Consider the following 17128-nt stretch of genomic DNA (forward strand, 5'->3'; position numbering starts at 1 on the left):
CTTGGGTCGAGACTCAAAAAGAAATAACTGTTCCTGGAGGACAGGTACCCTCTGATACATTATGTATTAGAAAAATACTTACATATTTTTTGGTTCAAAAGCTGTTACTGAATAACCCAAGAAACATGGCAACAAATGCAAAAAATGCACATTGCCCAAAATACCAGCACCTAAAACATTTGGATTTTTTCCCTTTCAATATCTATGGCTATCCCTTCCCACCTAAACTCCTAGAGTAGCTTAGTCCCCAGGTTTCTAACAGCCCCCGATTCCATTTCATTTTGTTATCCATTTTAATCTGCATGTTCATCTGGGGTCTTTTTGGCTTGGAAACGTTCAACAGCTACTCAGCACAGATAAGAAAAGTTGGTACCTCCTGGATTGTCATTCGAAGCCCTATAAAGTTTGATCATAGCCTACCTTTCTAATCATGCCTTTGCTTCCTTTTGCTATGAGTCTCTTTTCTCCATCTGGCACTCTGGCACTCTGGTACTGGTTCCATAGAGCAATCCAACAGCCTCCTTCATCTCTGCTCAGGAAAACCTCTTTCTCCTTCTTCACTCAACACACAGGTAATGTCTTCCCCAGATGCCTCGGCACATCCAAACTTTTCCCCAAACTCAAGATCTAGTTCACATTACCCTCTAATTTTCTCTCCTTCTTTTGAATCCATATAGCATTTGACACAAGGACCATTATTTGCCACACAAAGTGAGAGACAGGGAGATCATATAATCCAAACCCTTCATTTGCCACATTAAGATCATTTCTGTATCTTTTATATACAGTTCCCATCATATACCTTTTCATACATCCCATAATAACCTCAGTAAATATTTAGTTAATTTATTAGGTGATACTTTAATAAATGTGCCTTCCTCAAATGCACCATAGATCCGCAGATAATCCCTTTGGTGGAAGAGGGTGATAAGAGAAGCAGGGCACTTTAACAGGGTCGTATAAAAATCATGTATAAAAATACTGTTTTCAGTTACCAGCTAATTTTGGCAGACGTGGCTGATCCTCCTCACATCAGGGAACTTCAGAGAGAGTGATGAGATTCTCAAATGAGGGGAGCTTAAGTGTGGGGTAAGATGTTTGTTTCATATGTTCTTGGGTTTTTGTGTTTTGTTTTGTTTTGTTTTAATTGAGAATATGATGCTATTTGCTTGTGCTAAAGGTCATTTTGGTTTCAACTCCATCAAAATGAAACCCACAACAAAAGTACCATGTCAACATGCCATATGCTTTCCAGAAGCTGGCCTGGCTTTAATTGTTTTATTCATTTCTGGAGCATATATCATTTATAAGTATGGGGCAACTCAAAGTGCTTCCAATATGCCTTTTCCCTGAGTAATATCACATCTGATTATTTTCTATAAGTCTTATACAGAGTAACATCTAAATAGAGTAACATCTTATCTAGATCTAACATGTGTGTACAGATCACATACATACAAATAAAGACATTTTGTAACATTCAACACTGTCAAAATAACTGCAGATTTTACAGACAGTACTTGTGAGCACATTGCTATGAGGCACTTAAATGTCTTAAAAATGTTACTTTCAAAGGTGTTACTCCTGTAAATCACTCTAATAAGAATTTAAGTGTCATTTTAATGCTACAAATCAAGAATCTACTACTCTGGAGCAAAGACTTAAAAGACACAGTTTTCTTAATTGAATTATATTTAATTGAAGTGATTTGAATATATTCCTATGAGTGTACTTGACAGATACCAGAAACAAAACATAACATTCCTACCTTGTGTCTGTTTCTTGTTCACGGCATTATCAGCTTTATGTCGTTTCTAAAGTTTAAAAGCAAAAACAAAAAGTGGATGAGATTCATTAAACAAAATAGCACCTATAACAAAAGAAAGATTTCTTTTAACTTGTTTCTCAAAGCTTTTAACCTTTCACCGCCATATTAATTTTATATGTATGCCCGGGGTGTGGTGATGGGAACAATCAGAGGGTATGCAGGAATCTGAAAACTGAAAGTGCCATCCATACGATTTCTGATGCTGTTCCTCTTCTGAGCATACAGGTGTGCTGTCTTCAGAAAGATCTTACATTTATCATACAGGTAAAACTAAAATTTTAATGGACTAGAAAAGATGGAACCGAAAGGCTGATTTAGTCTTTTGCTTAAATAACTTACTTGAAAAAGAAGATGGCCCCAGAGGATTATCTATAATAACCACCATTTAATAATGTACTGAAATATTTTCAATTTCTTATGAAATTCATTCTCTCATTAAGCTGAGTACATCATCTATAATTTAATGACATGCTGATGTCTGTCAATGACTCAAACCAAATACATCTACCAACTGCATCGAGTCGCTTCTACCCACTGCTCCCCAATAGCCCACTCCCTCACCATCGTAAATCATGCAATCTCACTCCCCTTCCTCCCAAAACACACACAAAATTAAAAGGTAAAGAAGTGAGTCTAAGTCCAGGTGAGTAAGTTTGAAGATTTTATAGCAGTCAGAAAGAGAAAGGGAAGATGAGTGGAAAGCTGAGCCTGGAGATGCTATCTGCTCTCCAGCTCAACTAGAGGTTTTCCATGGCTTCCTTCTAAACTTACGGCATTGAGTATAAACATCAGCCTCTGCTGACCTTGCAGAAAAGTGTTGAGTGTAAATAACTCTGAGCTCAAAGCTGCTATCACATAATGTCTGGGGTCAGACTGAGCTGCACATACCTGACTGTAAGGTGGGTTGGCGCGAACGTAACAAATGAGTTCCTAAGTTCCCCGTGGGAGAAGAAACATGGCTTTTAGAATCACAGGGCACAAATCAAAACACTTTTCCAGAGAAAAGGCTGGGCTTGTAGATTAGCACCCCAAGACACAGTGGCGCTCACGAAGACTGGCATAATAGCTGGCACTGTGAACTCAGTTCATCTGAACAATCAGCCACTGAACTGCACAAAATGTAAATAGGGCATTCAGAACGCCTCTGCAGAAGGCTTGTTGGAATGCTTCTTGCCATATGCAGGAACACACAACAATTCTTTCTCATAATAAAACACTAATAAAAGTCTAATCATGCAGACATTCAATAGGCAAATGATTGCTTCCAAAAGTAAACACATGATTTGCCAGCGAATGTTCCTTTTTTTTTTTCTTTTCTTTTTTTTTTTTTTCTTTTTAGGGCCACACCTGCAGCATAGGGAAGTTCCCAGGCTAGGGGTCTAGTTGGAGCTATGGCTGCCTATGCAGCAACTCGGGATCCAAGCCGAGTCTGCGACCTACACCACAGCTCATGGCAACACCCGATCCTTAACCCACTCAAGCCACGGATAGAACCTGCAACCTCATGGCTCCTAGTCAGATTCGTTTCTGCTGTGCCACATGGGACCTCCTTGCCAGCCAATGTTCTTTAAAAAAATTTTTTTTAAGTTCTGTTAAATTTGTAGCATCAGTAGAGAATATTTTATGATGGATAAAACTCTTAAAATACTTACTCTTCTTTTGGTTAGTAAAGATCTTAAGAAAATTAGGAAGTAACCCCAAACAAGTTTCGGTCCAAAATAAAAGTCCCAGGCAAATTTAGATATTTGAAGGTGTTGCAATTATTTCTAAAGCAACACACATCTAGGACAGACAATGGTTAGATTTCCGATGGAAGGAGACAAATAAAAACTAATGAATGAAACATTCCACTTAAACTGGAAATTTAATCTTAGTGAAACTTCAGAAGATCCTAAGCATTACTTTCCATCAGCACAGAATTCTTATTCAAGAGCTTCTTATCCTTCCTCAACCTGCCCACCACAGAATAAATTAGGTTACTTGTCAAGAAATAACTGTTGAACATACCTAAGGATCAGACTCAGGTAGATCCTAATCTTATCATTCAAAAAGAAAGTATCTTTGTATCTGAAAGAGATTATTATTTCTTCTAAAACTAATAGTTCAGAAAAAAAATTACATGGCTCTGCTCTGAGTTCAAATGCCTCTACTGTCCTACAATCAGAATTTATTTAATATCAATAAAAGCTAGTAAATTATTTAATATTATCAATATTTGATTGACAGTACTCCAATAAACTCTACTGTATAAAGAGTGCCTTGAACTTGATGGTACTTAATTATGTAGTACGGACCATCCCCTCCTTCTGGGAACCCCTCCCTCCCCAGGTATATTTTAAGACCTCATTTCCCAGATGTTTATCGGCACCTTGGCCCTTCTTCTATCTCTCAGTGATGGAGTCCCTCAAGACTTACTCCCTGCCCTCTCAATGTCTCACACTATACTCTCTTAGCTCATTTCTAGCTGCCATTTCCATGAAAACCATCACCTATATATACATATCAGCAAAGACTCTCATCTGAGCTGCAAACAGTTACAGCCTCCTTGACAGTTCCCTCTGGGGGTCTCAAAGGCATCTCAAACTATGTCCAAAAGGCAATCATGGCTTTATCTCCCAAGACATGGTACCTGTCTCAGACATGGAACTATATACCACCGCCTGCACAAACCAGGAACCTGAGAGTCATTAGCATCTTCTCTCCCTTTCACTCCCATCCAATCCATTTCTTCATTCAATAAATGTTTACAAAACACTACTCTACAGTCAGGCTGTTCCTGTTGCTAACACAGCAAGGAAAAGAGACAGAAACTCCTGCTCCCATGGAACTTACATTCTAGAGGTGGGAGATAAAACATTAATAAGTAGGGTATGTAGCATGTCAGATGGTGGTAAATCTTGTCAATTTCACTAAGTATATGTTGAATTCATTTTTCCATATTTCTTGATCTTTACAATACCACTTAGTCTAAGATATCTTCATGATTTCCTAACAACAACTACCAAAATCCTCTGTTTTCCTTCTGACTTATTTTCATACGTTAGTCAAAAAGATCTTTGGATGATGACAATACAGTTAACATTTATTCAGCACTAGCTATACACTAGGCACTGCTCTAAGGACTTCAGTGCATCATTTAATTTTCATAATAGCTGGTGTATATTCTTGATTAATGTCTGTCCCCTGTACTAGATTGCAATCTCTATTCTGGCTACTCACAGGCATATTCCTAGGATTTGATTCCTAAACACTATAGACTTTAAACAATTTTTTGTTTTATAATGAAGAAAGCTAGCAACGTTTCAGTTGTTTGCATTAATAAGTGTACAGCAAAGAAGGTAGGTTTTTAATGGTAAATATGATCAAGTCAATAATCTTGGCTCTTACCATAAGAATTGCATTTGACACGATGCAGCTTTATTATTTTATTTTATTTGTTTGTTTGTTTGGTCTTTTGAGGGCCATGCCTGCAGTATATAGAGGTTCCCAGGCTAGGGGTCAAATTGGAGCTGTAGCTGCTGGCCTATGCCAGAGCCACAGCAACGCCAGATCCAAGCCACGTCTGCAACCTACATCACAGCTCACAGCAACGCCAGATTCTTAACCCACTGAGTGAGGCCAGGGATCAAACCCGCAACCTCACGGTTCCTAGTCAGATTTGTTTCCGTTGCACCATGATGGGAACTCCAATGCAGCTTTAAAAAAAAAAAAAAAAACAAAAAAAAACAAAAACAAAAACAAAACCTAAGATTTTTCTAACAATTCGGTGTTTTCAGGTAAGCATGTATGTCATTTGTTACACACAAAAATAGGAATTCATATTATGTTAAGAAGTCCAAGGCATCAAGAGTTAAAATGTACTGGGATGTGTGAGTCCTAGGTATCTCAACTGGAGATAATTCTTAGTATTTTATTATAAAATTTTTAAAAAGGTTGTTGAACAGAGTATAAAGGAAGGTTTACTAGAATATAAACTCTGTTTCATTCATGGTTGCAAGAGTGGTAGACATTACTTATATTCTCCTAAATCTAGTTCTCCTCTATATCCATGGACACTGAGATCATACCTCCCTCTTGTCATGTCACTGGTTCTAATACATCTATAAGCAGATGTGATATGTACAATCTCTGGGCCAAAGTGCAGAAGAAGTGAGACCTCCATTCCTTCTCTTCCTCTGTCATGGCGACAATCGATATTCTACTAAGCAGAGCCACCCCTAAGTGACTACAGGAATGATGGTGCCTCTTGCCCTTCCTTCCCCTGCAGTGTCTTTGCATACACGAAAAATAATCTTACGTTTAAGCCACTAACACTTGGGACATGATTATTACTGCAGTAAAAGTTTAAAGTATCATAACACATATCCTAACGAATGTCTAGTACCTAAGTACTGCTTCATACATCTTTGTTGAATGAATGAACAATTATATAGATTAATTATAATTACTGATAAAGATATTCTTTGTCCAACTACCTAAACTATTTGATTTTTTCCTTTTTTTAGGGAGTAACACTTTAAATTTTCTATCACTTTATATGTTGATATAAATGTCTGGGGAAGTCATTCTTACAGAATATTTTTAGTCAATATCTTCATCCTGATTTTATTGGAAAATTACTTTCCATGATACTCTTATTACCCACAATACTCTTACTACATCCTTCAGGAACTGCCTGATTAGCTGCTGCTTTATAATAGTTCCTAATTATTACATCATGCCAAAAAGAGTTCTGTAAAAAACAAATTTCTTGGATACCTTTTTATTTACCATGTATTTTCATAGAGAGAGATACTAGAAACTATAGCTAGAGAGCTTATAGTTTTGCTGGGGAAAAGAAAAGAAAAAGGAAAGGCAGCTTAGAACAGTGATTATAAGGCAGGGCTCTGGAGCTAAACCGTCTTGTTTGAGTTCTGACCACCCCAGTTATTGGCTCTGTGACTTTGGGCAAGTTGCCTTACCCCCTTGGCTTCCTCTCCCTCATCTGTAAAATAGGGATAATATCAATAACCCTTTAAAGACTTTTTATAAGATTTAATAAATGAGAAAGGCAGAGAGCAAATAGATAGAACCCAGAAGCTCAATAAATGTCATTAAAATTGTTGGTGATGCATCATGATACAGAGGAAGAGCACTGGGTGGGATGGAATTCTGATTCCATCGATTTCTTACCCATGTTAAAAGGCTTCTTGAAGCCTCAGCTTTCTCATCTTTAAAATGAGGCCAAAATCTAACTTTTGAAGTTACTGAAGGGCTTAAGTGGAAGCAAAAATTGCCAAAACAATAGCACAATGCCTAGCAAATAGATGCTCAATGAAAATTAGGTTAAAGAGACACAACTGTAGTAAAGGCTACTCCTTAAGGACTGCCAAGTGCAAGTAGAATTTAAAGGATGCTAAGTCTGTGTGCAGTGATACAGGTGAAAAGAGAGTCCCCTGAGTTTTCAGCTGGTGGTCCCTGGCAAGTATGCCATTTCTCGAAAGGACTATGATGTTTTACACACATGCACACACACACCTATTTGTACCCCTGTTTTTACTTGGATGTTTTTGAGACTGATGGTCTACATGGTCGGCGGACCCATTTCCTAACAGGCCCAGTGATGTTACAGCTCATGTGATCTTCATGAGATGCCAACTTGACTCTTTATAAGAATAGCATCAATGTTTGTGCAACTTCAAATTGGAGCTTTCTAAAGAATGCCTCAGCCTTTCCTCGTCTTCCCATCTGACCTGCCTAAGGCTTGCCAGAAGCTCATTTCAGACAGGCATTGTATTTAAAGGGTATAGAAAAAATATGCATAAGCTTTTCAACTAAAGTAGTTAATGTAATGGTAAAACAAAGGAGAAAGAAAAGCCTGAATTTATTTTGGGCAACTGGCTTTATAAAGGACAAACTGACTTCCCCTTTTCTCTGCTACTACAGAATAACAAAAATAGCAAAAGGCTGTTACTTTCTCTTACCAAAATAAAAGGAAACTTAGAACTACAAAAATAAGATGAAAAGGCATCAAAGGCATTTTATAAGGTGAAAATTAGGGCATATAAATTAAAAAATAAAAAATACCAAATACTCTTCACATTTAGGTAACTTAAAATAATCTTCAAATTGAAAATTGAGTATAATTAAAAATAATGTTCAAATTATGGTTTTTTCCCCAAGCTAATGACTACAGTCAATAATTTATTTCATTAAATTTATTTTATTACAAAGGTACAAATGCAAGCGGACACTCCGACAAGCATTCTGTAATATCAGTCTTTTAGGAATCAAGGGGAATTAACTCCAGGGATGGGAGCATATTTTACATACTTTTAAGTTGAATGGGTGTTTTACTTTTTAAACTTGCTTTATTAATTTAATTTTTTTCCGCTGTACAGCATGGGGAACCAAGTTACTCTTACATGTATACATTTTTTCCCCCACCCTTTGTTCTGTTGCAATATAAGTATCTAGACATAGTTCTCAATGCTACTCAGCAGGATCTCCTTGTAAATTCTGAATGGCTGTTTTAAATAGCCAGTGTCAAGAATTAAACAACTTAAGAAGGGACTGATATTTTAAAAATACGAATATATAATAAGAGTGTTGCAATATAAGTATCTAGACATAGTTCTCAATGCTACTCAGCAGAATCTCCTTGTAAATCCTGAATGGCTGTTTTAAATAGCCAGTGTCAAGAATTAAACAACTTAAGAAGGGACTGGTATTTTAAAAATACGAATATATAATAAGAGTAACATTTATGTATGAAAAAAATACTTACGATGTCTTCTATGATCTCTTTGATAGCTGCCACAGCTAAAATAAATAAGAGAGGAACCAGTGTTGTGTATCGACCTGTTGGTGATACGTCAGGTATTTGCTGTTTGAAGGGGGAAAAAAAAAGGAAGAGAAATTCGGTAAGAACTAGAAAGTTTATAATACATTTAAAAACAACACAGTCTTGGTGCTTCTAAATAGGCATCATTGATTGTACCACCTTGGCAGGTTAACACTGGGTGAGGCCATTTGTTTGTAGCTAATAAGCCGCTAAAAGAATAGGTTATTAGCTTCATGGAAAGTGGTTGTACGTACAACTAACACCTACAAAGGGGACTGGTTAACTAAATTACAGTGTGTCCATATAATAAAATTTTACACAACCATTAAGAGCGATATTTTAGAAGCACAATGAATCACATGGGAAAAAATCCACGTTTTTATATGCATAAAGCCGGTGATAAGACATGGATACTCCACCATCCTCTTTTTTGTAAACTACGTCCACTGACAATGCTTGGGATAAAAGAAAAAGACCAGAAGGATACACACCCAATTTTTTTCTTTTTTAGGGCCACACCTGAGGCATATGGAAATTCCCAGGCTAGGGGCTGAATGAGAGCTGCAGCTGCAGGCCTACACCACAGCCACGGCAACACTGGATCTGAGTTGCATCTGTGACCAATGCCACAGCCTTAACCAGATGAGCCAGGCCAGGGAATGAACCCATATCCTCACAGAGACAATGTGAGGTCCTTTAACTGTTGAGCCACAACAGGAACTCCTACTTTTTAATAAAATAGAATTTTTTTTCTGATGACAACTAACCCAAATACAAAACAAAAAAGTTTTAAAGTGGCAACTCTCATATTCTAAGCTTCAGAATTGACAATATCACTGTTACTGAAATATGTTAATATTTTAAAAAGTCCTATCCCCCTTCACCACCCAAAGTGAACTGTCCTTGCCATATCAAATTGACAGAATGCTTAAAAATAAGCAGATAAAAACGAATCCAAAGGCTTGAGGAGGTAGAGGTATTCAGACATGGCTTATAGCAGGTGCCAGAAAGGCCCGTCCAAACCAGCTCAGCTGTGTTTAGATAAGCGTCAGAAGACTGGACATGGGCTTAACAAACACATTGATTAATATCTGGACACATGACTTTGAGCTAAGGTTTTACAGTGTGACTTTACCTGAAGCAGTGCAATAAAGAGAAAAAACGAATTAGCAGCTCTTCTGAACTGAGAGTAGAGAAATCTTGGAAGGAATGTGATTATGTTGTATTTTGCAGTGCTAGAAAACAAAAATGGAAAGTAGCATAAAACTTAATTACTCCATAAGCAGCACCCACATTTACAGAATCCCGTCATCACTACATAAAAAAAAAATTAGATGATGAACAACTGCCCTCTGCTTCCAATGGGGGGACTAATGCAAACGGTCATCAATCTCAATGAAAAAGAGTGAAAGGAACCATCTCAATGGTAAAGTTTAATTTTTGCATAACACTTTTGTTCTCTTTGGCCAATCATCTTGTTATCATTATTAGCAAAGAAGAGCAACTCTAGTTAAGACGGTGTATACTATGTTAATAGAAAATAAAATCTTGCCAAACAATTGGCAATTTGACTGGGCCAGAAGCGTGACAGAGAGACGGCTTCCCTGGATAACTTCAGAGAAATGGGGAGTTTTCTGGGGTTTTGCTTGAATTTTTTTTCATGGCGCCACCAGAAACTTAACTAGGACTCCACACTAAACATACCAGATGTGTCCTCTGCCAGGAGGCTAACACCATTTAGGTCTCAGAAAACATCCAATCTCCCCCTTGTTAATGAAATAGAAAGGAGACCAAAGGGACACATGCCACACTCCCAAGCTCAGAAAAGTTACTCTAGCATTTGAAGGTGTAAATATTACTTTTAAATGGTCGTTTCGCAAATCTAGGAATTTGTCTCTGGAAAATCCCCGGGCTGACCCGGGGTGGGGGCAAGAGGTGGTTGACTTGGTTCTAGAGACCACTTCGTGGCAAGTGCTTGTAACAGCGCTACTTTTACGTTATGGTTGGAATGAAAACATGACAGTGAAATAATTCTGACAGCCCCCCATTCCTCAACACCATACTCAATTCTGCAAGCAGCAAAAGCCAATCATGAAAGACTATTTAATTAACACAAGGGAGTTCTAAGTGAAGAACTGCAAAGACCTCTTTCCAAATATTAAAACTTATGCATCAAAAACAAGAGTTTGTGGTTCTATTAACGAGTCTAAGACAAAGGCACTTAGCCATGACCAGCTTTCGTTATTCAGATAACTATGTACAGAATTGGTAGAGCCTGGGTGCTCAGCCTTTCTACGTCTTCCTGCTTCTAGATTCTTAACATCTCCTTTGGGGCTAGAAGATGGATAAACAGCTGGTTCACACTGCCTGCAGTGAGCTCTCACCTAGTCAACTGATATAACTGCAATCTCCTTGCAAGCATTTTCATTTGGGCTGGGCAGAGGAGACGCCCTACCGAGTTCTGCCTTGACCGCTCGTCCCAACGCATTCTTTGGTCGTTCCTACCTGACATGGTTATTGCAGAATTTTGTCAGCTGCGGCTGGTTGATGAATATGGTCCTCACTTCTTCCTGGTCAGCCAGGGAAGTCTTCTCCGACACATCATCTGTCTTCTCATAACCTTAGAGAGATACAGTCTCCTTACTTGAGAAGAAATGCTTCATGTTAATCATCCAGACCAAAGCCACATGTCCTAACTATTCCAGAACCTAACATCTGTTCCAAGCTATATGCTTCCCTCTTACTGCTGTTTTGTTTGTTCTAACAAAAAGAAAAAATCCCCACATCTAACATCTAACATGTCTACTAAATTTGAAAGGCAGGAGTTCCCGTCTAGGCGCAGTGGTTAATGAATCCGACTAGGAACCATGAGGTTGCGGGTTCAATCCCTGGCCTTGCTCAGTGGGTTAAGGATCCGGCGTTGCCGTGAGCTGTGGTGTAGGGCGCAGATGTGGCTTGGATCCTGCGTTGCTGTGGCTCTGGTGTAGGCTGGTGGCTATGGCTCCAATTAGACCCCTAGCCTGGGAAGCTCCATATGCCACGGGTGTGGCCCTAGAAAAAAACGCAAAAAAAAAAAGATAAATTTGAAAGGCAGCCTTTTATAATGTGAGACAAAGAATGTATATATGTATGTGTGACTGGGTCACTTTGCTGTACAGTAGGAAATTGACAGAACACTGTAAACCAACTATAATGGAAAAAAATCATTTTAAAAAAAGGCAGCCTTTAAGAGTCATGTAAAAACTGACCCCTTTCAAAAACAGTGACATTCATTTTTAATTTGTAATCTTTTCCCCATAAATATTCAACTTCTTTCCTTCTGTTACATGAAGATATGTCCATAAGTCACACAAAAATTTTAAATGGTTTACATTACAGTTTTAGACAAGGCGAACAAGACAGAGGTGATTACAATATATTCTGAAATATTCAGCATACCATTTAATGCTTTTCTTTTTTTTGATAAAGACAGAAAAAGATAAACATTAAGGTTTAAATAGACAATCACCACAATGATCTAACTCCCTAGGATCATCTTCATATTCCTAGTGATTAGGACTTAGGTTCACAAATGAATTTTATGTTTCTTAAGATCATTTCAAGTCACCTCACAATCACAGAAACAATGCCAACAGACACAATTCTATTTGCAATTTCAGTGGGGTAACACCATGCTGTCATGTTGACAACACATTTAAAAATACACACAGGTTCTAGAAGAACAGAAAAAAATGAATCTGCTTCTTTTACCATCTAGTAAGAACTAAGACTGGATTAAATCGGTCCCTTACCCCTTTGCTAGAAAGAATCACTGACACCAATTAATCACAAATACCCACTTCTCTTTTCTGCCCAGCCAGTGCCAACTCCTCCCAAAGACCTGCCAACAGGGGCCGCTTCTGAAGCAGTCTCCAGGGCTAACATCAGTGAACCTTCCCTCTGCTCCCAAAGGCCTCTGCACCCACCCCTTCCCCCCATCCCTTGAGTCAGTCCCCAGCCAGAACCGGAATTCCCTGGGCCAGAGCTGCCATATTACTTATCTTCTACCACCAGTACCAACAAACAGCAGGTACTCAATGAATGTTTGCTGAATAAATAAAAACCAGGTGACAAAGGAGTGATTATGTGGCTTTTTCTTTTTTTCTTTCTTTTTTTTTTTTTTGAGGGCAAGCAAATGCTTCTCCACCAACAATGACACAATGACAGCCAAGTGCTGGTAACAAATTGCACAATGAAAGCTTGTCTCTGGGATTTTGTTACTCCATGAAACCAGAAGGGCTTCCACCAAGGGGGGGAGACATGAGCAAAGGGACCAGGAGGGTGAGCATCAGTGTGACGCAAACAGGGCCAATGCTGCTGCAGAAGACACGAAAGGCAAAGCCAAGACAGGTGAGATACATTGCTGCCAAAGCACACAGGCCAGATTTCAGAGGATCTCTCATGCTTGTGAAGAAGTCTGGATGGCATCCTTTGCTTGGCAGTGAGCCGCTGACAGCTTTCCAAGTGGGGAGGCACAGAGTGACAGGCACATTTTATCCTCCTCATTCTCGAGGTCACAGGGCTGCAAAGACTGAGTATTGTTCTGTTCTCGACAAAAGGTCCTTGTTGGTTATCTTTTATGTACATGAATGTGTACAGGGAAATCTCAAACTCCTAATTTACCCCACCGGTTCCACTTTGGTAACCATAAGGGTGTCTTCTGTGTCTGTGAGTCTATTTCTGCTTGGGGAATAAGTTCATTTTTTTTTCTTAGATTCCACATATAAGCGATATTATATGATATGTGTTTTCCTCTGACTTCACTTAGGATGATAAACTCTAGGTCCATCCATGTTGCTGCAAATGGCATGATTTCACTATTTCTTATGGCTGGTGACCCTTTTAGAAGCAGCTCCAGAGAAACCCCTGGCTCCCTGGCACCATGTGAGGACACAGAAAGAAGATGCCATCTATGATGAGGAAACGAGCCCTCTCCAGATTCTAAACCTGCCAGTGCCTTGATCTTGGCCTTCCCAGCCTCCGGAATTGTGAGATGTACATTTCTGTTATTCATAAGCCACCCGGTACATGGGGCTTTGTTATAGCAGCCCGAACCAACTAAGTCATGGATTATCAAATAAAGGCATATCAATATTTTAAAAAATCTTTTATTACCTGTTCTCTCATGACAGTGCAGAGACCACAATGCATTGTTTATGGCAGCCTGAGTAGACACAAAGCCTCAGGAAAACCGGCTCTCCCTCCACTCTGCTCTGAACTGAGGCCCTCAAGTGGCACTTGCTTTAAGTAACTGGCCTTTTGAGGGCCTGGCCCTTGGATGTTCTCAGTGGAGGAATCAGGGTCACTCTTTCCCCACCCTGTTCCTTTTATTGTGGGATTTGAAGTGCTGCCAAGTATAGCTGGAAATCACATCTTCTCCTCACATATTAATTTGTATTCAAGAATTTCTAGGGGGCGGAGTTCCCGTGGTAGCGCAGTGGTTAACGAATCCGACTAGGAACGATGAGGTTGCAGGTTTGGTCCCTGCCCTTGCTCAGTGGGTTAAGGATCCGGCGTTGCTGTGAGCTGTGGTGTAGGTTGCAGATGCGGCTCGGATCTTGCGTTGCTGTGGCTCTGGCGTAGGCCAGTGGCTGCGGCTCCGATTGGACCCCTAGCCTGGGAACCTCCATATGCCGCGGGAGCGGCCCAAAGAAACAGCAAAAAGACAAAAAAAAGAATTTCTAGGGGGCAAAGGACACTCCTAGGACTAAGGGATTGGAATCACCTCTTCCCTTAAATGGGAGCCAGGGTAATGAGAACAATTCTAAGGGACTTGGTAGGGCCCCAACTGAGGTGTGATAATAAGGGACCCCTAAAAAAAAAAAAAACTCACCAAAATTAGAGGGAAGAGCTATACTGCTGATCTGTTCTCAAGAGCAGGGCCATCAACAGGCATAGGAAAGGATGCTCAGGATTACTAATCATCAGGGAAATGCCAATAAAACCACCATGATATATCACCTCACACCTGTCAGAATGGCCATCATCAAAAGGAACATAAGTACCGGTGAGGATGTGGAGAAAAGTGAACCCTAATGCATGGTTGATGGGAATGTTTGTGCAGCCACCATAGAAAATAGTACGAGGGTTTCTCAACAAACTTAAAATAGAGCTACCATATCACCCAGGAATTCTACCCCTGGGTATATATCTGGAAAAACCCAAACCACTAATTTGAAGGCATACATGCACCCCAAGGTTCATAGAAGCATTATTTACAACTGCCAAGATATAGAAGTAACTTAAGTGTCCATCAAAGGATGAATGGATAAAGAAAACGTGGAATACACACACACACACACATACATACATACATATATATATATATATATATATACACACACATATGATGGAATACTACTCAGCCATTAAAAAGAATGGAAAAATGCCATTGGCAACAACACGGATGGACTTGGAGAGTATTATGCTAAGTGAAATAAGTCAGAAAAAGACAAATACTATATGGTATCACTTACATGTGAAACATAAAAAATACAACAAACTATTAAACAAATGAATAAACAAAAAGAAACAGACTCACAGATATAGAGAACAGACTAATGGTTACCAGTTGGGAGAGCAAAGCCAGGAGGGGCAATATAGGGATGGAGGATTAAGAAGTACAAATTACCAGGTATAAGACAAGCTACAAGGATACATTGTAGGGAATATAGCCAATATTCCATAATAATTATAAATGGAGTATAACCTTTAAAATCATGAATCACTGGAGTTCCCGTTGTGGTGCAGGGGTAACAAACCTGACTAGTATCTGTGAAGATGGAGGTTCGATCCCTGGCCTCGCTCAGTGGGTTAAGGATCCAGCATTGCTGTGAGCTGTGGTGTTGGTTGAATATGGGGCTTGGAGCTGGTGTTGCTGTGGCTGTGGTATAGGCCAGCAGCCACAGCACCGATTCGACCCCTAGCCTAAGAACTTCCATAGGCCACAGTTGTGACTCTAAAAAGCAAAATAATAATAATAAAATTATGAATCACTATACCGTACATCTGCAACTTATATAATATTGTAAATCAACTACATTTCAATAAAAACGTGACTTTAAAGCATTAAAAAAAGAGTTGGGCATTAAAGGGCTGGTTTTAGGCATAAGATATTGCTGATACTGTAGGCAAGACAGTAGAAGATTCAGCACTTTGGAAATGCCTTGGAAGGAGTGCGCATGGAGCTGAACCCTTGGGGCTCAGGCAGTGGGATGCCCTGAGCAAGTGTGATACCAAAGCAGGGAGGAAAACACTCAGCCAGTGGGAGCTGGTGGTCACTGCTAGCCTGTCTCCTCAGAGCGCCAGCAAGCTTAGCCACACAGGCTCCTCCTTTGGCTGTGACCCAGAGACCCACTCTTAACACAAGAGCTGCACAAAGAAGCACATGATATGTGCAGATTTATTGGATATCCAGGGGGTTTGGATGGTTGCTTCTGGGATCCCTTTGGTGACCCTTCCTCACTGGGTTATTACTGAGATGGTTCAGAATGAGCTCTGAAGCCCACCTTGGAACACGTTCAATCCCCATATCAAGCAGAGTCAAACGAACAGGACCAGGGAAATGGCAAAGCCAAGAATAAAACATGATTAAGTAGTCCCTTAATGTTATTAAGCTTCAGTTTCCCAATCTATAAAACTTTAAAGAAATTTTATATGAAAGAGTTTATGCAAAGTTCTTAACAAAATGCCTCATATTCATTAAATACCTAAGAATCTAAGATACTTACCTATCTACTAAAAGAGTTAGTAGGAGTAAATAATGATAAGTCCATATGTTGAACCCTATAGAAATGGGAGGCTGGCACCCTGCCTCCCAAGCAATCTCCAGCATGGCAATTCCTTGCCTTGTAATTGTTAATTCATCTGTTCCCTCTGTTACACTGAGAATTATCTGAAGAGTATACCTCTGGCTCACAGCAAGCACTCAAGGTCTGATGAATTAACAAATGATCCAAAACACATTTGGCAATACATCAAGAACAGACCCCTCCTTTAAAAGCAGATGTAGGATATCCAGTAAGTTTGATGCATAAATCCCAAATGACAAATAGTAAGTTTCTGATGAGAAACAATCACCATAGGAACTAGACAGAGTAATTCAAGTTCCACAGTCAACTGACGTCTCCCCTGAAGCCTCTGCAGAAAGTCCAGTGATCAAGTGGTGGTGTCTGATGCGCACCGAAGCAACCCATCGGTAGTGAGATGACATGATTTGAATGGCAATGGGCCAGCACAGCCTGATGCACCCAACCCACAACAGGGGTCGATGCACTGTAGGACCCCCAAATCCAAAGTCTGTTGAAATACCATGGCAATGGGGCCAGGACACCTCAGATCCGTTGGCCAGCATGGTTTGTCCCCTGAACTGAGAAGAGTGCTGCCAATGTTTACCTCCCTGACACAGCCTTTTCCAAACCATTTCCATCTCCAAATTC

General features: G+C 39.6%; 1 protein-coding gene across 19 annotated transcripts in view; it reads right to left on the reverse strand.

Annotated features, from left to right (window-relative positions):
- Positions 1–17128, reverse strand: part of ATP8A1 (ATPase phospholipid transporting 8A1) — a 253309-nt gene that overhangs the window by 208586 nt on the left and 27595 nt on the right. For all 19 annotated transcript variants that reach the window (XR_014812343.1, XR_014812344.1, XM_084971840.1 and 16 more), the window contains 4 exons: positions 11157–11271; positions 9787–9886; positions 8595–8693; positions 1769–1814 (listed from right to left, as the gene is read on the reverse strand). Coding sequence is in view for 6 of the 19 variants with exons in the window: in XM_084971835.1 (XP_084827961.1) it covers positions 1769–1814; positions 8595–8693; positions 9787–9886; positions 11157–11271 (360 nt within the window). In the remaining 13 variants the exon portion in view is untranslated. The remainder of the gene's footprint in view (positions 1–1768; positions 1815–8594; positions 8694–9786; positions 9887–11156; positions 11272–17128) is intronic.

The sequence above is a fragment of the Sus scrofa genome, chromosome 8 (assembly GCF_054392235.1).
Source record: "Sus scrofa isolate SSC_HxYL_T2T_F1_AM1 chromosome 8, Sscrofa_HxYL_maternal_Yorkshire_Landrace_v2.0, whole genome shotgun sequence".
NCBI lineage: Eukaryota > Metazoa > Chordata > Mammalia > Artiodactyla > Suidae > Sus > Sus scrofa.